Here is a 25,503-nt window from a genome sequence, read left to right on the forward strand (position 1 = left end):
CCTTTTAGCTGTGGGACGCCTAATTATACAAGTCAGTCTGATTTGATAAATCGCACTGAAATTAATGACCTTTTCAGCCTGTTTCAAATTACTTTAACTTGCTGAAGTTGGAAAACTGCATCTTTAATATCGGCTGCATTATAACCCAGCTCCAAATAAGTACAAATGTTATCATCAAAATTCAGTTTAAACCTGAAATTCATCAAATTAAAGGAGCAAGATTATATCAAATACAGAATGACAGAAACTTTCTTCTATAAAGGACTTTCTTGCCAATTCATCATCAAGTAGAGGTCACCCCACATCATTTGCTCCACACGACTGTCTGTAGAATTTGGGTGACAAAGGACAAACCGACATTAAGTGTCATGTCATTCAGTGTTCCACCACTTTGCCATGTTTTCTAATTAACCCCTCAGATGTTTGGTAAAGGTGTCCCACAAAGATCAATATTAAGAAGTCAAATTATCTGAATATGTACTGGAAACAAAATCTGTTTCTGGCATACTAAATACAGTTGCATGGGTATTGGAACACACCCAGGCCCGCTGACTGGTGAGCATAGTGTAGCATTTAGCAGCTAAAAAAACAGATGTTTATTTTGGGAGGGGGGTGGAGACCAAAAACAGAGCAAAAAGAGGGTGAACACTGCACTTAGATTCACCAGGTGGACACAAAAACCACAACAAATGAATGGTGGGCGCATAAATATGAAATGGTTTGTTAATATTAACATAAAATATGATGATACGTTTATGTTCATTCACAATTTTCCTGCTACCCTGACACTTGCCAAAAAATTGATTTAAGGTTCTCCTTACAAACGTTTTTAATAATGTCTGTGTGATGGCTGCTTTGTGTGACTGACTCGTCTTGATGTGACGTTATACTGATGTAATTTGTCCTCTCTTGTCAAAGGGATCTTAAACTCGATAAAACTTCCAGAATAAATAGAGCTCAGCCATGAACCTGTCAGTATCTGTACGTTCTGAATGTCAAAATACATCTGTGCCATTTTGATAACATAGTGATAAAGGAAGTAAAAACTATGTGAATATCTCAGGAAGAACTACATTAACCAGAGCCGGAGCAATATATGATACTGGCCTATCACACCAAATATCAGCCTACAATCTGTATCGGTGTATATGTTGTCCAACAATGAAATGAACATAATGCAGTTTGTTTTTATCTTGACATTTTTATAAGTAGCAGGGATGATTAAACTTGTTCCATGGAGAACAAAGCCGCACTCTGTTCTGAGTGTTCTAAGTAACATTACCATAAAGGCTCAGAATTACAAAACTTTTTACAAAATATGTTTTGTTCTAAATGAAGAAGTGCACCTGAGGAGTGTTTCACACACTCAAAGACGCAAAAAATCTTTCTGGAGCTCAAATTCAGCCTGCACAAAATTACAAAATTAAAATGCACAGAGCACTGATAATAATGACAAATGTGTTCTTTTCAGCACCCATGGCAAAATAAATAAATACAGATGCAAAAACTGATCGGTGGAACTCGCAGGAAGCTACGATGGTTGTTCAAATTTGTGGAAAAGTTGCGGAGTTTGGACAAAATTGCAATGTTGCACGGAATTCATGGATATCGGCTGAATTCGCGTGAACTGTTGCGATCGCAACTTCACAACTTCTTGGAGTGACAGTATAATGTCCTATGACAAATTAAAAAAACAGCTGAGTATTGCATTTGGGCAGGTATAATCATCACTCATCTTTAACTGTTACAATTTTCAAAAGTTTTTAAAGGATGTGACATTAAAGTTTGACAACAAGTCATGACAAAAAATAGTATTTTTCACAACTTCATATGAAATAAATAACACTATGAAATTAAGCGTCAACCAAAAGAGATAAATCTCTCTAATATCAATCGCATATTGTTCAACTTTTTTTTCATGTCACACCATAGGACACATTTACAGCGCATGAATGAATTGACATTTTTTACTTAATGGTGTTTTACCAAAAAAAAAAAGGATTTCTTACAGCATATTGGTCAACTTCCCATATATAAAGAATATCAGCCTCTATATTGATAGTGGAATATTTTTGCTCCCTAATTTCAGTATCAACATCAGCCCCAAAACTCCAATATCAGTCAACCCTTAAATCGACTCTCTAACAATCCCCCTAATCCTGAATGATTTATGACTGTGCATGTTTATGCTCGTTTTACTGACAACACAGACAGATTTCAGTCTCTCTTTACCACTCAGGCTGTGTGACAAATGCAAAAGAGAAAAGGCAAAAAAAAAAAATCCATCTACCACTGCCTAATTAAATGAGAAAAAAATACTCTCAGCTATATTACAGCTCTATTAGAAAGGACCCTATAAAACCTTGTTAACTGATGAAATTGTATTTTGATCCTATTCTGGTGTCACTCAGGCTATCAGTGCCTCTTTATTTTGACGTTGAAAACCCCCTTTCTGGGACAGTACCGCTGAAGACAATAAGTGAAAACGTGGGACTGATGGACAGCGGCCTGGCTAGACGACGCAAGGTGAAAGAAAATGGAATTACAAAGAGAATCGTTAGCATCCCTCTGTGAAATCAAATTATCAGCTTTCCAATCTTAGCCCGTGGCATATGAGGAATGAAATGAAATGTAGCTTTCAAAAAAAAAAAGAGAGAGAGAGAGAGCTACTTGAGCTCAGAGCACGGACTGGATAGAAAAATCTTCACAGCTGACAGCAGAGCTCTGGACACTGATGGCTCCATTCACAATAAACAAGCTGGAAGCCACGTGCAAGAATACAAACTCATACATTTGTCGAGCAGACATTTCTACATGCAAACTAAATACCAAAGCAATTAAAAGCTCGGAATAGAAGCCCCCCATCCCTGGAACATTTAACCTGAAACCTGCGTGCATTCATCAGCCAGCGAGGAGAGAAAAGAATAAATGTTAACATGATGTGTCTCTGAGAACGGCGTGCTCTGTGCAGGTAGATAAGTGTCTCAGGAGGCTGTCGGCCCACCTCGGCCACTGTGGTGACATTCATTAATCGCAGTCTCAGGAGGCGGCATGTCTCTTTTGTCTCTCTTTTTTTTTTTTTTTTTTTTCCATTTGAGTGGAGAATTAATGCTCTTCTTCTTTAGTCCAGTTATAGCCTGTTTGATGTGAGGCGCCGCTGACGATTCGTTAACATACATGACAACAACAGAGTCTTACAAAGGTCAGCCTTCCACTGTCAGTGTGATAAATATAAATGCTCCATCTTGCTTATAAAGAAATCTTACATTATATTAGTATGCATTTGACTGCAGTCTTTACATTCCACGGAGACACTCATCAGCCAGGACCAAAAGAAGGAGCTGATAAACAGAATTATGGAGGAGACAAAGAAAAGCAGACGCTTTGAATCAAAGGACAGCACAGGAAGAATTTCCCTTTATCGTTACGCTTTGAAAGGTTTTACTCTACAAGGCTATATACACAACAAATACCTTCATTCCATTTCAATCAAACAGATACTTTCCTCAAACTTGCAGTAATCATATCTCTCATAGAGTCTGCTAATAAAATGTGTCTTGGGTGATCAGATCACGAGTGGCGAGCGCTGAACCAAGACGCATTGTGATCCAATCACTTGCAGAGATGGTCCTTGACTCATTTGACCACTAGAGCTCCAAATAACGATTATTTTCATAGTCAGTTAATCAGTCGATTATTTTCTTGATCGATCAATTAAGAGTTGTTTGCCTATAAAATGGAAGAAAATGGTGAATAATTTCGATCAGTGTTTCCCAGATCGCAAGATGACGTCCTCAAATGCCTCGTTTTGGCCACAACCCAAAAATTTTCTGTTTACTGTCTGAGAATACTAAAGAAACCAGAACATTCTCACTTTTAAGAAGCTGGATCAGGAAATTTTGAATTGTTTTTTTTTTAAATACTCAAACCAATTAATCAATTATGAAAACAGTTGGTCATTAAGTTAATAACCTATTAATAATTAATTACTTGATCAGTTGTTGCAGCTCTAGTAAGCAGTAATGTGTCACAGGCCACACTGAAGGGCCACCTACATATCTGTCCTTTGTGTAACTGAGGCACAAACTCATTTGAGCGCCAGTGGCATCACATATCTACGTACAAAATGAGAAGAATAAGCCACAAAAACAAGTAAAATGTTTTCTCGTGGATGGAGTTCATATGGACAGCGCTGTCTGATGTGCTACAGCTGATCTGACTCAAGTCTTAGGGTGCGTTCCGATTGTTCCCTGTGAAGTGGACTGCAGGGTATTCAGCCATGGTAAGCAACTGGAACGAACCATTCTTAGCTGATTAATCGGCCGAGTATTATCCTGATTAATCAATTCATAGTTGTTTACTTTAAAGTGCCAGAAAATGGTGAAAAATATCGATCAGCGTTTTCCAAAGACTAAGATGACGTCCTTAAATGTCCTGTTTTACTCACAGCCCAAAGATATTCAGTTTACTGTCAGAGAGGAGTAAAGAAACCAAGTCACATTTAAGAAACTGCAATCACAGAAAGACATTTTTTCTTAAAAAAATAAAATAAAATTACTCAAACCAATTAATTGATTGTAAAAATAGTTGGCAATTCACTTAATAACTGATTAATCATTGCAGCTCTGTTGGTAAGTAAGATTCCAAACTACAAAGACCAAAACATGCTCAGTTCAAAGACAAACTGTGAACTGTGTAGGGAAAAACTGAATAACAGCTCTTCACTTTGCAGGAAGCTGACAAGCAATATTACCCATCAGTCATTGCACCAAAATCAAACAGAAGAGTTTTATATGTTTTTTTTTTTATATTTTATATTCATTTTTTAATTTAAAATGATTCATTTATTTAATTAAAACCTCATTAGAAATTTAATAGTATATAATATGCAATCATATTTAATGTAATCAATCATATTCATCAATCATAATTGCTTTAATTAATGAATTAAGTTTTATATATACAATATAATAATATAAAATAATCTAATATATATTTTTTATATATTTATTTATTTTTATATAATTTACATTATCTCTGTAAGTGCTGTCATTGTAACTAATGGCCCCAGTCATAATTATCAAGTAAAACAAATACATAGCAACTGTCTGTAAATGACAGTATACATCTTGTTAATTAATCAAATCACATTTATTTTCATATATTTCAATAGACAGTTCAGTTTTGTAATGTATCAGCTTTATTTGTTGTGTTTCATACAATATTTTATTTCAGTTATGTAAAATTTCCAGTGATCAGAGAAATGATGTGTGTGCTGGCGATGCTGCAGGGCGTTCCAAACAGAGGAATTTTGTCCCTTGACTGAACTTTCATTGTGGACAGATAGCTTTCCTTGTTACTGAAGTAACCATTAACTCCTGCTATCTGTCGACACCATGAGCTAATTAGCGAAGTTAGCCATGCAGCTAGCCGTCCTATTAGCTGACTCCGTCCAGACATTGTCAAAGGGCTGTCAAAAGTATCAATGCTTAAAAAGCTTTAGTAGCGCGTCCAAGTCCCCAGGTTAGTTCAGTTTGTATTGTGGTGCCTGAAATTTGGCAAAACCAGACAGTGTTCAGTTCTGCACGAGCTTTGTGTGCAAAAAAACAAAACAAAACACAAACAAACCACATTACATTAGGTCTCGCCATTGCATCTGGCACACCGGGACCCTGGATCCACATTTTTGATTTGGCATAGGCTTTTTATGCTGGATGCCCTCCCTGACACAACCCTCCTCATTAATCCGGGCTTGGGACCAGCAATTTAGGATTGCACTGGCTGGGGAGCAAACTGGGGTACAGTGTCTTGCCCAAGAATGCTACGACATGTGGCCAGGGTGGCGCTAGAACTGCCAACTCTACGATCCACAGACATCCTGCTATATTATGGCCTGATGAGGAGGTTCAATAAAGCCAATAAAACTTTATTCAAGCTTCAAAACTAGATGTTTCCCATATTGTAAGGCGTCATTACATCTTGCACTGAATTCCTTGTCTGAATGGAAATGTAGAGTCAATAACTGAAAATAGTTCATAATTTACTTTTGCTCAGTCAATCAGACAGAAACACATTGCCCATGTCTGTGTGCAATCAAACTGAATCACAGTTTGATAAAAAATACATTTTCTTTAGACGCTCCCTGCTTCTAGTTACATAAAATGTAATCAACAGCTGCATTTTGTTCGAACATCTAACTAGAATCTTGTATCTTGCTCATGCCCTGGATTCTCACATACGCTCCACACTGAATGCTGTCACACTGCTGTGTGCTGCACTCTCTCCACAGGAGGCTTCAGCAGCGGATCGACTGGGGAGTCGGAGCTCAGATCACATTGCGATAAACTGATAATTAGTTATTTATACGTCATCTGCACAAATCAGGCCACAGCGCTAACAACAATGCAAGCGCAAAGGGAAATGGCAGCTCTGACTTTCTTTAATTTAAAATGTGATACCACCCTCAGTTTTGGCAGTTGTCAAAAAGGGCAGTGGGGAGCTTGTTAGCACAGAGCCCAGCAGGGGTGGCGAGTCCCACATCTACAACATCATTTGTGCCAGAGCAGCGCAATACATCCAAATTTCCCTGGGACTATAAAGGTAATACAAATTGGCTCAGCTAGCTGATGGAGGGTGGCCTCCCAGCATCACGTACATACTGCTAATACTCTGGGCTTTTAACCTTGCTTTTTATTTCCCATGTGCTTCAAATGTGCTGTTGAATTTTCATGCTCTGTTTCTCTTTTATTTTTTTCTGTTTTGTAACCGCACCACTCTGTGAAAAACTTAAGTAATCACTTTTTTTTTTCTTTTAAAGTGCTATATAGAAACAGCAGACAGAATAAAGATAAGTCGGCAGTGAATGTTGAAGACAATTAGACGCTGTCCTGGGTGGTCTTGATTAGCTGGCAGGTAGCCTCTAACTCAGGTACTGGACAGTCCGTTGTCCCACTTATTGTACAGAACTGGCTGCAGCTTGTCTCAAGGGTATATGGAGTAAAAGAAAAAACAACTGATCCTTGGCAACGGCAATGCATGCAGATTCTGTGGCTTCAAACTTCGCTACATTTTTTTATTTTCTGCTTTATTGCTGAAACCGAGCTCACCTATGACAGAAACGCACTCGTGGGTGTTGGAAAAGGAAGCATGGGGTTTGGATTAAAGAGCAGCAAATCTTGAGACGATGGACAAATGCAGTTGGCATCTTTCGACCACCCAGTCGGACCAACTACCGCCTCGGGTTGTGTGAACGTCCCGGGAGGAGTGGAGGAAAGCGGGGATAAGAGCCACGCTAACCCAGCATGGACTTCAAGGCTGCTCCTGGCTAATGTCCAGTCAGGGAAAAAAAAAAACTGATGAAATGGAAACTCAAGCTGGCCAAGAAATGGAAAATCAGAGTCTGTTGTGCCACCACAGAGAGACCAGCTCCACAACAACATCACAGATTAAGCACTCAACAGGAGGACCGTGTTCTGAGCCGACAGAGGGTAAGATTCCAGCAGTGTGAGGTGGACTGTGTTTACATCGATGATAGGGTTGGGTATCATTTGGGTTTGTTCCGATATTGGTGCTAAAATGTTACTTTTAAAACAGTGCAAATGCCTAAACTGTGCCTGAACCAATACTTTTTTTTAAAAAAAGGAAGCACAAAATGACAGTCGAGAACAGCATTTTTCATTGCTAAATTTGAAACTGAACGATATATTAACTCTTAACAGTTTCAAATGTACTTAAATGTAAACAAATATTAAATGCATAACAAAACTACATAAAAAATTTGCTATTTCAATACACAGCTCACACATGGGGCACCAAAACGAGGCACCATAATCCGTGTTGTGAGTCAGTCCCGCCGGTTTTTGCCATATGGTTTGGTCCCAACCCTAACTGATGCTGCTTTGTGCAAAAATGCAGTCAAAGTTGGACAGTTTTTCCCAGGTGTTCAACTCTTTAAGTGAAGATGTCGACTATATTATCGTCGCTGTCTTGTTGCTGCTGTTTTACATTTAACTTGTCACTGGCTGCCTGTTTCACGTCCAAGCTAGCAACTTACATGAAAATGGTAAGTTAGCACTAGGTGGCTAATGGTACGAATGTTAACAATTTGGCAGGTCTTACCTTTCCTTTAACAGAGATTTAGCCATTTTAATGCCTCATCTAACCATGTGCAAATGTTCCACCAAAACAACTACTGTTACCCGGCAACACTATTTTGCAGGGGCACCCCTGCTGCATCTTGGGCTCTGCACCAATCATGATTCATGACTGGTTTAAAGAAATACAAAAAAGCCAGAGTGATTTTTTTGCCTGTAGCAGAATAATAACGCATGGAGCGAGACCTTTCTCCAGCACTGAGCACCGTGGAGATGCATTCAACCAAATGCAAATTCAAAATATGCACTACGGAATTATTTCCTGGGTGCATACGTGTATATGTATATAATTGTCTTGTTGCAAATAATTTCATACTATATCCTATTCTACTATAAATTTAATTTTCTGTACATATGTTCTATGTCTGTGTAGCATGAAGGAATGACAACTTTCCATTTCACGTGCAACTTTGTCTTGTATAATGATAACTAAATTATATTGATACTTATTAGTGCTGCTGGAAATCCCAGTTGTCTTGTAGCTTGAACAAATGCACTATTCCCTACTGTCACAGCCATGCAAAACTGATCTGTGCTATTACTGAAATCAAAATGAGACACAGGCCTCAAATGAAGACAGTTCAGGTATCACAACTGCCTGCTTACTCAGCAACTGCAGTTGTTATCCATCGTCTCGATCCCTTCCATGTTTGAGACCTAAAGAGCCTGACTAGATGGACAAATCATGAGCTGCAGAAGAGCGAATTTATTTTGAAGCAGCCGCCACAGACAGCTGGACAGTATTACAAGTTGCGCGTCCAGCCCCGTAGCACCACACGCTTTAGATTCAAATGCCTTTTCGACCCATGTGACTGTGTGAGTGGGCACTCACCAACAAGATGAAAGCAAAGACCGGCCGCAGAATGTGTGAATCAATTTCAGACTGAAACAGCCATTACTGCTCGGCCTGCACGATTGATGCGCATCTTGGCAAGTTCAGACTTGCCAGTCCCATTGACCTGCGTGGGGATGAACAGTGGAGTAATAATGGCACTGCATGCCAATTTAGAGAGCAAAATTGCAATGTGTTTTCCATCTACAATACAAGCTCTATTTTGTAGGCTGTATAGTAATATGCAATTGATCAGAAAAAATAATGAGCAGCAGAAACGTGGGATTGTTACTGACGTGCTCTCTGACTGCTACCGACTTACAGCCTGCAATTATGGACATGGCAGTGTGCTGTGTTGTCTGTTCGTCAAGGGGTCAACAGTGAAAGCTGACAGTCAGCAGAGTACAGTAATCAACTGGAACCGTCAAGTACTTGAACAAGAGTCTACTAATACTACAGTTCCTCATGTGCTTACAGTGTGATTATTTAACATTTCTATTCATGATTATTCAAGAATAAATATAAAAAGTCTTGCCTAAAGGGATAGTTTGGATTATGTGAAGTGGGGCTGTATGAGGTATTCATCAATAGTTATATAATAGTGTATTAGCTATAGTTGATGGTGGTCAGCACTCCTCTTTTTAGAAGAAGCATAGTGGGGCACCAGTAGGAAGCTAAGCATTGTACTGCTGTGGACAGGGTCAGCAGAAATATGTATTTTAGCCGCCTAAAAAAAACATTATCAGTTTAAGTGTACATTGTATTTGGAATGTTTCCACCACTTTATTTTGCAGCCAGTCAGCCTTTTTCAACAGGAAACAGCCATTACATGTAAGCCAAATATCGCTCTGGGCCCCGTTTCCCAGAGCCTTCGTAGGGCTACATGCGTCCTGAGTTGTATTTTAAGGTCTCCTTTAAGGTTGCAGGCTGTTTCCCAGAGTTGGGACAACCTTAAGGGAGACCTTAAAATACAACTTACGACGCACGTAGTGCTACAAAGGCTCTGGGAAACAGGGCCCTGTCCAATTATACCAGACTCCGCAGGCAAAATCAGTAATTTTACCTTGCAGGATATGGGAATTGCTAGTCTACAGTTGTCTTAATCTGTTACTCTATTTGCATTAATATGTGAGTTAGGTGAGTCCAGACTAACTTTTTAAAACACCAAAGTCACCCAATAACATAAAAGAAGTATCAGATTGAGGCAGCGGTAGACCAGCAACTCCTTTATTCTGCTAGATAAAATTACTGATTTCGCCTATGGAGTCTGGCAGGTTTCAAAACAGTGATATTTAACTTGATCTTTAGAGTGCTTTCACCACTTTACATTGCTGTAAGACAATATTTTCTGATTAGAAACCACTATTATAAGTCTAAAAACCAGACTTCCTTGGCAAAAACTGTAATTTTACTCCACAGAATATAGGAATTGCTGGTCTACAGCTGCCTTGATTGTTTAGTTTGTTTGTGTTATTGCATGACTTGGCTGTTTTACAGGGTTAGCTCAGATTCACAGGAGTCACACAGTAACACAAACAAACTAACGGATCGAGGCGGCAGTAAACCAGCAACTCATTGACTGCTGGGTAAAATTACTGATTTCCTCTGTGGAGTCTGGTTTGGACAGAGCATAATTTGGCTTCCATAACTGCAATATCCAGTCAGAAAAGGCTGTCTAAGTAAATATAAATAAATATAAATGTAGTCTAAATAAAACGCTTTCTACACCAGTACTCCCCTGGTGCCTCTCCAAACTGGGCACATGTCGTCTACCGTCCATCTACCGTACATAATACACTGACTATGGATAAGTACCTCGTACAACCCTACTTCAAAAAATGTGTACTATCCCTTTTAGATAGGTGAGTATAAATTACACAGATATTCATCCAAATGCAGCTTCCTTCTGCCACCTTCCTCCAACGCCCTCCCACCACTAAAGCCTGCCGCCTCCTCTGCAGGCTTTTTAAGGCCACTTCAAAGGACGTGAATTAATCAGAGCAGATCTGTAAAGGCACTAGAGTTTTTTTTTTTTTTTACCTCACCCCTGACTGTGTCCCAGTAGGCTGTTAACAATGTTTAAGCTGAAAACCAATGCAATACATCGCATTCATAAAACATTTATAAAGTGAATTGGCCCCCTGTCAGCCTGACACAGGTAATTATCAGTGTTAGCATGCTGTTAGACAGGGATTCTTCCATAGAAAAGAACCCAGATCAGCACACTGCTGACCCTGTCTCATTCGGTTTGTCTTGCTGAGCTGTTGTTGGAATCCTGAGCAGTAACAAAGTCTCATCCCCTCGCTGTGTGAGCTCACAGTAAATGAAGCAACAGCCGAGTTGAGCTCCGGCTCACCTGCTGGAACCCAAAGGACCCCTGGAGATCCACAGACACCAGTTTACAAATCAGTGCGAGGCAACAAAAGAATTCCAAATGTCCACGTTCTGAGATACAACATGTTGTGTTATCACAGATATTTGGTCAGAAATGATATCAGATAAGACTTTGGGTCATGATTAGCTTTTAACTAATCATGCCTCAATATAGAGACGTAATATTGCAATAAAAAAAAATTGTCTCAATACCGTACCTGACAATACATACTGTTACATTACATGGTTAATTATTTTAAAAGGACTGCTGACAGCTGTATTGTTTTTGTTGTGCAAACTTTGCATTTTCCTTAAGTGACAGCTAACAATTGAACGCATCTTTTTTTTGTCTGTTTTGTTTATATTCTTGTTGTTTTTGTCTTTTTTTTCATTTTAAGGTGAGGTATAAGCTTCCTTAGTCAATAAGTGGCTCTGCCAGACAAAACAATGTCAAATGAGGCACAACTGCCTCATCTATACTATTGATTAATACATTTTTAACCTCGTAAATTCTTTGTGGTGATTTATCAATTAATGACTAATCATTAACATCCCAATTTAAAAGGAAAAACACATTTTATTAAAAAAAAAAAACTGTACAAATGAGATTTATTGTTCAATAATGGAGAATTTTTCTTTGTCTTTAATGTTATATTTTATATCTTTATCATGGTATTTTTGTACTGTGAGCTTTTGGTATTGTTACATCTCTACTCTGTACCACTTCTTCCAGTCTGATGGCGTACTTCAAAGTCGAGTATCTGCTGATACCAATGTGCTTTTATTCCTCTCTGAAACAACTAAGTTGTTAATAATACATCTGTATGGATGCTCTTTGCTTAACCTCTCCGTCTAAAAACATTGTGCTCAAACTTTTCTACTCCCATGAAGGAAGAGAAACACAGTCTGCAACATGACTCAACACTGCTGCTTCTTTTGATTTCAGCCTTTTCCCACAGAACTTTTAGCAGCATTTTTGATTGGTTAGCACCAGCCAAGCATTCAAAATGAAATTTGGTGGATGAAAGCATAAATTGCACACATCTGTTTTGCTTTATTCGTCCTTGGGTGCACGCAGCTGACATGACAGCAGGCTGCTGACAGGTCTCACTCATGTTCTAGCTGCTGTTACTGTGACACCTCTCTTTACAGGGTGTTGCTCGAAGTTTAGTTAATCATTTAATTGAGAGTTCGCACTTTTCTTTCCCCAGTCCAATTGAGTGACTTTGCCCAGCACGCCAGATACCGATGCCGAGTACCAGACCGGTGCATCCCTCCTTTTGCAGCACTGTGGATGGGTGGTGTAAGAGCCTGTTAAACTGTTAGCCAGAGATTACTGATATGCACGCTGTACTGGGTAGATCTCCTATTGTTATACCACCTATTCATGAAAACATTTGATGTACTGTATGCCAGCTTTCAGGACAAGAAAGTGATTCAGGAAATGCTGATTTTAAGATTTCTTGCATGGTCATCAATTTGGCTGATTTGCTCATTTCTAAACCCATTGCCAAGGAAACAGGACACAGCTCTTTGAAAGCTCTGATTGGACACAGTAACCTCAGCCTTTGCGTCATCGGAGTATTTTTGCAGTTGACCGGAGAGTTTTCATTCTGACCTCGAGCAAAAATACTGAAAATTACAGTCAACGGGAAAAGCCTGAAGAAAATGTCAATCATGGTGTCAGGAAGACAGCCTCAGACAGACTCCCCTGTCACTTCTTGTAAACTCATTCCAACAGTCACACATGTGTACAACTTGAATGCAACACCATAGCTGTTAACACTGCTCCCGTGCCCTCCGCCTCCCACGCACACCACACCTTGGTATCGAAGCAAATCCCTTCCTTTGGCCACTGTGATTATTGCTCATGTTACAGTGGACATTCCCGACAGCACTTGAAAGCATCATAAATCCTTCTATGTCCAGTAAGCCTCTGAAGGCGCAGAGAGGAGGGGAAAGGTCACCACAGACAATCTCCCATCTCGGGGAATTGCTAGTCAATCCATTTGTACACCAGTACTATTTATTGTAGGGGAGAGCGGGGTCTCTTGTGTCACTTTTTGCTTTTGCTTCAGTTTCTCAGCACATCACAGTCACTTATTTTCCATGTTAAATTAAGTCATACATTCTTATGCACAAATATATCATCTTGAGATTTTTACTTCTCACTTTAATATAGAGTTATAAATGGTTGAGTACAGAAAGTGTACTTGAGAAGTTACTCCATCTCCGGGTAAGTTGTCACACCGATTTGGGGTAAATTGTCACATTTTTCAACAAAGAAGAAAATGTATAAAAGCAGAGGCCTTCTCCACTAATTTTGGCAGGGGAAACTCTGATTTATTTACACAGATCTTTTGTATTTAACTATTTTCCAGCTTTAGCTGCCTCACTGCCCTTTACTTTTCCTTAGCATTATGCCATTGTTGCTCTTTCAGTTATAATTTCAAACCATTTTAACAGGCTCCTCTTCCTTTTATTTGCATATTATTACAAAAATATACTTTATTATTAAAAATCAATCAACTAATTTTGTTTAATATGCACCTACTGTGTATTTTAACCACTTTTGGCCAAATTATTGTATTTATTTTACATAATTACTACTTCTAATATTGTGTGAGGCAGTACATCAACACACTTTCTTTTTTTTTTTACATGTTGCATAGCAACCAGCAACTTTAGCAACTTGAAAAGTCGGGTTCTGCATGGCTGTACCTTGATATTGCATATTGGGGCAAATTGTCACATAAGACAAAAACAAGCATGAGGCCTTCCACATGGCTTGTTTTCTGCTTTTGAATAAATAATAAGTCATAAAAATAAACTCTTCAGTCTGGTGGTACAGCAGTGGATACCTCTGTATCTCTTGCCAGGTGGCAGCAGGGTGAACAGGCTGTGGCTGGGGTTGGTACTGTCTTTTACTATTCTCCCACTTCCTCCTTTTTCAGCACTGCTAGGGTAGCTTAGCTTCATTTTGCAACAGTCTGTGCACCCAACCAAGCTTTTTCTTTACTGCTGTCTTGCTGAATCATCTCCATGTAAGATCATTGAACAATACAAGTCAGTGAGAGATATTTTACATTCTGATGTCTTTGCAGCATATAGATTTTTAGAAAGACATAATGAGCAAAAAGTGAAAAAAAAACTGTCTTAACCATAAGTTTATAGAGTGTTTTATGGGGTCCTTGGTAGCTTGGGGCCTAAGGCGACTGGCGATGTTGCCTGATGCGAAGTCCTCCCCTGCCCCAGAATGACATACTTGTGCTATCGCGAGCTATACCATAATCTAGTTTTAGTTTAGGACTTTGATTTAGGTATCAAAATACACGTCTTCTCTTCTGTATTCTGTGCCAAAATAAAGTAATTGAAAATACTTACTAATCAGAGTTTTATAATATAAATATTGCAGGTTTTTTTCTTTTATGATTGAAACTATGAAAACTGTTTTCACTTCTGATTACAGTGATATTCATTGCATATCAAGATGACTTCTAAATAATGAGTTCCACCTACATCTGATTTTATCAGATAGTTCCCTCTAGTGTTGGATATATAACCTGTGTGACAACTTACCCGTGCGACATGATGCCCCACTCTCCCCTATGTGTTTCTTTTTTTTTTTACCCCCTTTTTCACCTGCAGCATCCTCCCTCCCCTCAGTCCTCAACACAGACTCTTCCTCTCCTCCCTGAAACACACTTTTTTTTCCCTCCACCACCTTTAGTTCTGCACCGTCACACAACAATTAAAAGCACTAAGTCTGTGGTTAACAGCTGCTGCAGATTAGCAGAGTATCGCTTCTGGATTGAGTGTTTTCCAGAGACTAATCCTCTAAAATCCCTCTTTTTTTTTCCAACGGCGGGAACACGATAAAACAGACAACACTTCAGTCAGGTTTCTGTTTCTCAGCACACTAAATACTTCAATTACCAGAGCCTGCAGGCAGCAGCAGCAGGCAGCAGGCAGCAGCCTCAACTTTGGGAACAGAATGGGGAAAACAGCAGCAGCAGCAGGAGGAGAGGATCTATAAAAAGCAGCGTGTTGACTCACCTGAGGAGGACCGTCTCTCCTTGTCGGACGGTGATGTTGTCCATCACTTTGTTGTCGGACTGAGAATCCCCTTGGCTGCGGACCGGCAACCCTGCAGGCACAAGAAGCAAAATCCTCAGAGAGACCAGAACTGTGCATTTGGAAAAAGCGACAAAGTATCCGCGGAGAGACATCGTCTTCAGTCTGAAGAACAAGAAAAAAAAACAAATCCCACAGCGAGACAATGAGGCGCTGTTCGTCCCGTTCAACGGTCCCGTGGAGATTATTTACCCCCAGTTCATTAGTCTTAATCCAAATCTTCTCGCCAGGTATCCGCGGTGTGCAGGGGAGGAGAGACACTCGACCCTATCCCTATCTGACTGACTGCACTGTAAAACATCCACTGTTTATTGTGTTTCAAAAAGGAAAAGAAAAAAAATAATCCCTTCCTCCTCTGTTTGTCGGGTCCGGCGGCGGTTTAACCAAGTTTTTAAAAACAAGAAGTCATAAACGTGGGGGGAAAAAAATCCCCAAATCCTTAATCTGCAGCCGATATAACCCTAAATAACAAGCGAACTACAAAAAGACCCGAGAATCATAATCCAAAGAAAAGACAGTTTGCGATGATTTGCATCGCTTGACAGTGAGTTGTTAGTCTGTGTCGGTGCTCTGTCTGTATTATTATGAGCACTTTGCGTCTGTCTACGTCACAGACGGACAGTCGGGGTAGTGGTGAGAACACAATGGATTCACATTTGCGTTATCATATACCCCGTGAAAAGAGAAAAAACGAAAAATTAATAATGTAGGCAGTGGTAGAGGGTCCTAACAATGATTTACAGATTATTTGAAATGAACTATGCCTCTGGCGCACAGAGATGCGCAGTATTTCAATTAAATGTATTTAAAATACATATTTAATTGCATGAGTATTTTGTAATTAAAACTTTGCTTGGGCAAAAGTAACATGTAATTTGTAAGAAAATACTTTGAGAGCTTTTATTTGTTTGTTTATTTGAAATACTCAAAATACATGATATAATATATTAGGTTTAAACTGGTTTAACTGGTTAAAAACTTGCTGCCTCTAAGATCTCCTGATTGGCCGCTTCAGATCTACCCACTGAGCAAAGATACATCCAAATGATGTCTTTTGAAGGTCTTCTCATGAGTGGAAAAGACATCCACCGAGGAGCTGGAATTTAAGTTTTTATGACGTTTTCTGAACCAGGGCTGTCTCTAGTTTTTTGGGGGCCATGTGCAAGATACTGTTTGGGGCCCCTGTTTCGTGAAAAGGTATGTTGGGGGTATGCATTTAACATTTAAATGCATCAATCATGTTGCTCTTTAAGAGGATCTGTGAAAAACTCAACATCTCTTTTGCTCTCAAATTAAAGTCAAACGTCTCTTATACAATTTCCCAATTTATCTAATTCAGGCTACTTATTTTACACTGCAAAAATGGCACACATGGCATGTGACGGTGTCCTTGCTGACCTACATTACACTGCTCTGGGCCCCTTTGATGACTTCTGGGGCCCTATTAACCACATAGTCTGCAAGTAGCGAGAGACAGCCCTGTTCTGAACATCCGATATTGTTGTCAAAGGATGTTAGCTCTAATTTAGGACATAAGATTACTCTCTCGTGTTCATGCTGTCCAGTAATAATAAATATTTTAATTAACTGTTTTTAATATTTTTTTTGTTTGATTAATCACAAATAAAAAAAATCCTCAGATGATGTCCCCTCAAATATTGAACTGCATGTCAACATCCAAAAGAACCTGCTCTGAACAGATTTACACATACGGTGCTGGACTGACCGACGCACTAACTATAGAAATGATCTGGACGTCTTGCAGATATTTTATGTTTGCTGGGTATGATGTGGGACATGAGCAGAGCTCATCTCTTCAAATGGGGGTCAGGTCATACCCATATTAAGGTTACTAAATGCCTCAAATGTGAAAAAAAAAGTTTGTATAGGATTTATTTTGTATTTTCAAATTATAAATGACTTCCGTATCAGTATTTTGTACCCCTCACCCCCAGTGAAAACATGAACATAAACGTGAACATGAACATGAAAGAATACCTACACTATTGTGCGTGATGGCAGTATGCAACCTCAAAAAGTAATGATTGCAATATGACATTAAACAGAAAGAAGAAAGCAACCTTGCACGGTTGATATCCCTGCAGTAGCCAGAAGGGAAAAGGTCTTTTTCTTTACATCACAATAGACAATTTGACCATAAAATTGATGCAGAAAAGGCACAAAGCTGGGCATAAACACTCACCAGAATGCAGGAAATGAAACAAACCCCATGCCCTTGATCTTTTAGAATACATTTCTATGTTATGAAATCCACCACATGCTTTGAACAGTGTTTATCATAAAAAAAATGGACGTCAACCAATGCAGAAACCTACAGAAAATGGTCTGGAAGCATCTGTAATAGGACTGCAACTAATCCATGTATTTTCTTTTATCGATTTGTGTGTGTTCTCTGAGGTGTTAGAAAATAGTAAAACATGCAGGCTATATTATAATTTCCAAAATCTGATATATTCAGATTGTTTGTTTTTGTCCAACCGACAGTTCAGCCCCGCCAAAAGAATGTAGCCAGTTGGATGGACCCAGTCGTCTCGTTTGCACACGACGACTGGACCAACTCATGGATTCATAAATAGATCCAAGATGAAACTACACAACGGCAGGACTCAGAAGGCACAATTATCCATCTTCTGCTTCAGCACCATGGACAGCACCATGGATTTATCAATACAGAAGCCCAGTTAGTATACAGATATTTCAGAGCCATGGTCGGGGTCATAGAGTCTAACTTGCACAAACTTCTGTCAGATACAGGATCAATGAGTCAGGCAGACTAGACTAACATATTCAACTAAACAACCCCTCTGCCTCTGAAATCTCTCTGCTGCTGGGAGATGGAGAGGAGGGGTGCCATTCCTCCTCAGACTACTTACTGAATGTTTTAAAACATTATCCAAGATCAAGACAAACTGCAAAAATTCTCTTAAAACATAATTTAAATGATTAACCAATCCTCAAAATAGTTGCTGTTTAATTTTCCATTGATCAGCTAAATGAGGACTAATCTCAAATACTCTCTCTGAATCTGTATTAACACAGAATAAAATGAATATGAAAAACAAATGCCACAAAAAAAGTAATTAATCATGCAAACTGCTTCTCTAATTATGCAAATGTTTGCATTTTTTTTTTTTTTACCATGGAAATCCTTTCTTTTAGCTAATTTACAATCTGCATGATGTGAAAACCAGAACAGTCACTGTGATTTAAATGGGGACTACATAACTCCTGAAAGAAAAAAATGACTCATTCTTTCCTTTACAAATGAAAAGTTTAAAATTCATAAAGCAGTAAAGGACACTCTTGTTGAATGCTTGAGCCTGAATGGCTGCTTTGTGTTATATTTATCAGGGACATAACTGAGATTACTGAATGAGTTGTTTGACTCTTCTCTACTTATGCGACGATTTCACTGCATTTGAGAACTGACCATTATCCCTATAACTGCGGCCGCAGTGGCTGCGGTCCAGCAAAAGTTACAGATGAAGTCTCACAATAAGGCTCGTTTTGTAACAGGCCCTCATCAGCTGAATAGGCCCTTTTCATGGTGGATATTCTGACGTGCGACAGTAGGAAATGCACAATGAATCATGGCTGAATCCCATTTAGCTGCATCAGCTTCAGGGCCACAATATTATTCATGTTGAACAGAACAGACCCATCATTAATGTTAACTGTTACACCTGTTTTTCCTACTGTGACAAGTGAAAATGTCTGCTGAGAAAAATGCCTGTCAAGGAACACTGTGGATCCTTTGCAGGTGGAGACGTGGAACCATGTGACCAAACAGGGTTCTAAAGGTACAGCTCAGTCTTAAGGGTTCTTAGTGATATATCACTGACAGTGAATACAAATTTATAATGTATGAATGTAGAAATAGTAATACAGTTACTCTAAGTTATAGTGGGAGTTATATAGAGACCACTTTATTCCAACACTGTAAATGTACTCCTGAGATAGAACATAAAAGCATGCATAGCTATGCTAAGATGAGTGGTAGTTGAATTGAAGCAGGCATTTATGTCAGATAACTCTGTCAAGGAGCTCTATGACCCAAGCTGTACTGCTGTGGACAACGCTGCCATGAAATATGTACACTGGTTATTCATATCTCTATTCTATTATTGACAAAAATGATTTTTCTGGGAAAAAAAAAACTTAGTATGGCTGAAATTCTTAACTTTTGTGTCATTCACACACATCATATTATGTTTTATGGCTTGCATTTTCATTCCCAATTCCTGTTCATGTTCAGTCTGAGACCATGTTGCTTGTAATAGAGGCAGCTGCTAGCCTGAGATGAGCCTGTTTAACATTTACAGATTCATGTTGTGATGTCTCTCCACTGATGGAGTTAAAGAGGGGGTGGGGATGCAACTATGATCGATAAACTATGACAGCAAGCATGAAGTGTCCTCTAGAGTGCCCTTCCAGTTGAGAAAACATGATGAAGTGTCCTTTAGATTGTCCTTCCAGTGGACAAAATGTGATAAAGTGCCTTTGAGAGTGCCCTTCAAGTGGAGAAAACGTTAAGTCTCCTCTAGAGTGCCTTTCCAGTGGACAAAAAGTGAAGTGCCCTCTACAGTGCCCTCCCAGGGGAGAAAACATGATAAAGTGCCTCTAGAGTGCCCTTCCACTGGACACAACACAATAAATTGCTTTTAAGACTGCCCTTCGAGTGCACAAAACTTTAAGTGTCCCCTAGAGTGCCCTTTGAGTGGACAAAACATGATGAGTGCCCTCCTAGCAGAGAAAACATGAGAAAATGCCTCTGGAGTGTCCTTCCAGTGGACAAAACATGATATAGTGCATCACGACTTTCATCGCACTGGTGCCCCACCGCCCCTGCCCCTCAGCCAGCCTGAGTGCACCAGTGTGAGTCTCCTTTTATATCTGTCAGGTATTTGTGCATGGTGCCTTAGACTCTCTGTGGCTCTCTCAGCACAACCAATGCTTGATTAGTCTGATTTCATTTTAATAACCTCTGAGGATTCTGTCATCTACAGTTCATAAAGTAGGCAACAAAGAAACTTTGGTGGTATAAAACGGGTTAAAAATCTGAAAACAGGCTGAACCTTTTTTCCCTGAAACAACTGGATCGTGACAGTGTCCCATTTTTAGAATGCTGATGTCAAAGTGGCACAAGGGCCCCAGAAAGACAGCATTCGGGCGTAAAACCAGGCAACATGAAGAACAGAGGCTCATTCGCACAACCTCTGTGATCTGTGTTCATTCCAGCTCAACTGTGCCGCCTGCTCTCAGATTTACACAACACAGCCGCAGACCAACACTGGCAACACCACCTCTGATTTGATACATGTACCAACATAAACAACACATACTGTAAACGGGTGTAAGCTGTGCATCCGGATGATGTTGAGAAAAAGGAGAAGGAGACCAAATGGTTGTCATGGCAGCACTTGGGAACAGCACAAGAGTGAGGTGTTGTGCTTCATTATATGTGTATTATAACCAAGGTGTGATGCTGTACACGAGAAACAGAAAGTGACTGCGGTGTATGGCTTATAATTGAAGAGACATTTCTAAGACAGTGAGTCACAGTCTCTATATAGGGTCTTTGTTTCATACCCATATGCTGCAGCAATTCCAGTTTCATTCTAAAATAACTGCACCAGCCTGGAGGCTTGTAAGCTTATCTGCTGTACTGTAAACAGAAGATGAGCCATATTCCATCAAGTCTGTCATGTAAATTGTAAAACTTTGAGGCTCTAACATCAACTTTATTGTCACATACACAGTTACACAGAGTACAGTGTCCAGCGAGATTCAGTCTCTACTTTTAACCCATCATCATACTAGGAGACGATGGGGACAAACTTCAGTTCTAAGCCAGTGACTTGACAGGAGAATTAACTTAGCATAAATGATTTTGATAATGGGGGTGGAATCCACACAAGTGAGGGAAGAACATGCAACGTTCGCACAGACAGACCGTACCCGGACCGGGATTTGAAACCTGGACCTTCTTGCTGTGAGGCAACAGTGCAGCGTCAACAACCCTGATATTAACACTCCAAATGATCAAGAACACCAAAATCAACACTCCACAATATCAAGAACCCTCATGTCAACACTCCAAATTACCAAGAACCCTAACATCAACACTCCAAATGATCAAGAACCCCGGTACCAACATTCAAAACAATCAAGAACCCCAATATCAACAGTCTAAATGATCAGGCACCTCAATATCAACACTCCAACTAATTAAGAACCTCAATATGAACACTCCAAATGATCTAGAACCCCAATATCAACACTCCAAAATAGAAATAACTCTGATATCAACATTCCAAATCATAAAGAACCCCAATATGAACACTACAAACTCCAACATCAACACTCAAAGTAAGCGTAAGTAAGTGGTCTGGAGGATTCATCTCTTCATCATCGTCATGCAACTATGTTAATGATATGTAATTGTTCAGGCCATTGCTTGATCTTATTTTTAGTTTGGTTTGTTTGTTTGTTTTGTTTTTGTTTTTTTTTAATTTATGGGTTAATTTAACAGGGATAATGCACATTAATTAAGTCATAAATGTGACAGAAAGGCTGTTTTACATCTTTAGTTCCTGCACAAATGTTTCAAAGTCACCTTAAAAACAGAACGCAAGACTAAAATGACAAAGTTGATCATTTGTAAGCATGCAGAGCAACAATAAAAAGAAAAGAGAATATTAATGTCATAGCATTATACTACATTGTCAGGCACAGTTTATAACATGCAACAAGGAGACACAAAATACAATACATGCAAAGCAGTGTAATCAATATTAATGTTAATATGGGTTTATGATATAGTGTTGCTTTATTAGACTTTAACTGAAACATGCACGTACAGTGAGTGAACCACACAAATCATCCTGACTTGATAAAGGCAAAACAGCTATGTAAGACAAGCATGCGGGGACATGAGGACAGACTGGCGATAGTGATAGCTGACAGCAAGTTCACAGAGCAGACAGACTGAGGACAGCAGGTGCAATTGATTTTTAGTGCTGACAGAGCTGAGTGCTGATTAACCATGTCTTTAAATGAGCCCTAAATAAACTTCTCGAATAGTTTGCTGGTATGGAGTTCTATGCTGGTGCAGCTTTAACAGAGAACATGTGCTGAATAAAAGCACCTTTTCTCGGTGGAGCATGGAGAAGTCAAGCCATATATAATCTTGTAAATAAGACAAACATCTACATATTTAATCAAACTCAGCCAGTTAGACTTTTTTTAATAATGGACATTGATTTACTAATTTCTTTTCGAGCATTCTGAGTGTTTGTTTGTAGAAAGACTGTGCCAGTTTTACAGTTGTGTTGCTCACCTGTGACCATATTGTTAAACAGTTAATGACATGGGAAACGACCATAGAATGCATGTATATCTTTGCTGCCTCTGTTGACATGAAATGTCGAATGAACCTGAAATTTCGAAAGATTGAATTTCACCCACTTACAGACCTTTTTCACCTTGGACTTGAGAGAAAGGTTAGAATCAATCAGAACTCCGAGGTGCAGTACTTGCATTCTGATATGACCTGTGGCCTCTCCCGATACAAACAGATCTGGCTCTACTCTCGAAGAACTGTTTGTTTTGGTGAAAAACACGAATGCTGCTTTGGACAGATTTAGTTGTGAACAACATTCCTTTTCATGTTGCTGTTAGGTGAACTCTGGAGTTTGTAAGTTCATGAGCAACTTGTGCCATACTGCTACCGTGTACTGCATAGAAATGGTGTCATACATATACATTTGGATATTGGTGTGATGACGCTCCAATGGAAAATCTTTTACATGTAATGTAAATAAAAGTGGGCCCAGGATACATCTTTGTGGAACACCTGAGGCCAAACAGTAAGACGCTGACTGCACATTCTGGACTCGGACGTACTGACACTAATTTAACAGCAAACAAATTTGCTTTAATTATGCTGTTAGATGAACCACTCAGTTTGTGAGTGAGCAACTTGTGTTTTGTCATAGACATATTTGGATGTTGGTGTGAGGATGTACAGATGGCAAATCATGTAAATAGCAGTGGGGTATAAGGTATATTATTTAGACATAAGAATTACATGATTAACAGTGTCAAATCCTTTCTTAAAGATTTTGTAAAGCAACAATGTTATTAACCACCCAGCCAAATGATTTTTTAGAAAAGAATTGGGTTAATCATGAAAAAAGAGCAGCTTTTTCTGCTCTGAAATGCTGGAGGTGCGTCTTAGTGTCAAACACCACTACGACCTTAGAACCACCAGAAACACGCACTGTCCATTCAGCAGCTTTATTGGACATGTCTAGACATGTTTGAGCCACCAGAGCCAGAGGACGGTGACAGGATGCTATCTTTTTTTTTCTTCTTCTGTGTCAAGGTGTTGGAACTGAAGTGAGCTGAAGTGAACTGCTGGGCTGGTTTGGGCCAAGAGGGTTGCTGAAGGTACGTTTGTAACTTATTGGTAGGGAGATTGAGTAGGCGTATGGTGTAGTTCATGTGACGGTTAGTGGGGCTTATATTGTGTCGGGGGACCACATCTCCAGCATGTCACCAAGCCATGATTCAGGTCCACCCAAAAAATCCTGAACAAAGACAACATTTGATGATCTAACTTTCTAACATATATAATAAGTTTGGAAGAAAAACTCCCTTTTCTCTCCTGTGCACAGACTTTAAGGTCAAGGAACACAGTTTTGAAAACACCACCTTTATCCAGACTGACTGATTTTTTTCTGCTGAACAGTTGGCTGTCCCAGTTGAGTAATTGGCTTTGGCACAAAATTGCATTGCATGGCAAATGAGCTAGTTTTCAGATGGCAAATGATTTACTCACTTACCAATTTTTCTGCAATGAATGTTAATAGACATGTAATATCTCCACTCTTTGTGTTGCCAAACACTTGAAAATATTCCCTGAAAAATGGAGAGTTTTGTAATTCGGTAACAGGAGTGGTTAGTGTTGTGCTGAGCTCTGAAAGCATAGCCGCATCCATGTCAATATAACCATCGCTCTGGATGGTTGAAGAGATCGGACCATGGTCATGTCAGCTGCCTCTACTTCAGCTGCTTTGTTTCTTTGGTAGCTCTCTACTTTAATTCAAGCAGGTTCCCTTCTTTATTGTGATCTCCTGTTAGGTTTGTTTTTTTTAACCGGTCGGATCATTTTAGAATCACCTTTTGTCAAAAAAAAAAAAAAAATCTTTCTAAGTTTTTCTAAGCCTGTTCACCACCTTCCTCCTTATCATAGCAAAGAGGTGCCTGTCACTGCTCATTTTAGTTTGGATCACAGATTTTTTAAGACCTTGTTCTTTTATCAGTTTCAGAATACCTGCATTTATGCAAGGGAATATGTCTGTTATTCCTGCACCTAATTTTTTTTTTTTTCAGAATGTTTGACAGTATTCCTCAAGGTCTAATCCCAACAGCAGATCATCCTATTTAATCTGATAATCTGTGCTCCAGTCCTTTGTTTTATGGGGATTTTAAATGACTCCCTGAAAAAAAAAGGCTAAATCACTTAAAGTTAGTTTTCTGTCTAACAGAGTCAAATTGTGGTAGGTAAGAACAATCAAAACAGAATAGTTTAAAGTTATCTCAGGTCTATTACTAAATATTACATCAATTTAAACTCTAGTGGGAGTATTTTTCTTGTGGGCCCACTGAGGTCAAAGTTATCTGTTATCTGTGTGAGTTTCTTTGCAGATAATTTGTCATCTCGGTCGGTGTCAAAATCTCCCACAATAATGAATTTTTTGAAATTGCATTATTTAAAAACAACCTCACCTCTCTGCTTGGTGCATGCAAATAAATCACAGAGAAAGAAAGGACAAAAACACAAACACATAAATCTGTCATGAACTTTCCTAATTTGTGTTCATGTGGGACTTAACGGCCCTTAGAATTGATAGGGAAGACGGACTTTCTGAGCCCATAAATATATTACATTAATATCATGTTTTGTGTGATTAAATTACAAGGGTT

General features: G+C 39.2%; 1 protein-coding gene across 5 annotated transcripts in view; it reads right to left on the reverse strand.

Annotated features, from left to right (window-relative positions):
• The window catches only part of ntm (neurotrimin), a 692,414-nt gene that overhangs the window by 186,574 nt on the left and 480,337 nt on the right, over positions 1–25,503 (reverse strand). For 2 of the 5 annotated variants that reach the window (XM_084730700.1, XM_084730698.1), the window contains exon 1: positions 15,415–16,017. In XM_084730700.1, coding sequence (XP_084586826.1) covers positions 15,415–15,587 — 173 coding nt within the window. In that variant the 5' untranslated portion in view covers positions 15,588–16,017. Of the gene's footprint in view, positions 1–15,414; positions 16,018–25,503 lie in introns of those variants that run through there. The other 3 variants (XM_084730701.1, XM_084730697.1, XM_084730699.1) reach the window with 2 other exon arrangements.

The sequence above is a fragment of the Lutjanus erythropterus genome, chromosome 11, assembly GCF_056507025.1.
Source record: "Lutjanus erythropterus isolate fLutEry1 chromosome 11, fLutEry1.hap2, whole genome shotgun sequence".
In the NCBI taxonomy this organism is placed as follows: Eukaryota; Metazoa; Chordata; class Actinopteri; order Lutjaniformes; family Lutjanidae; genus Lutjanus; species Lutjanus erythropterus.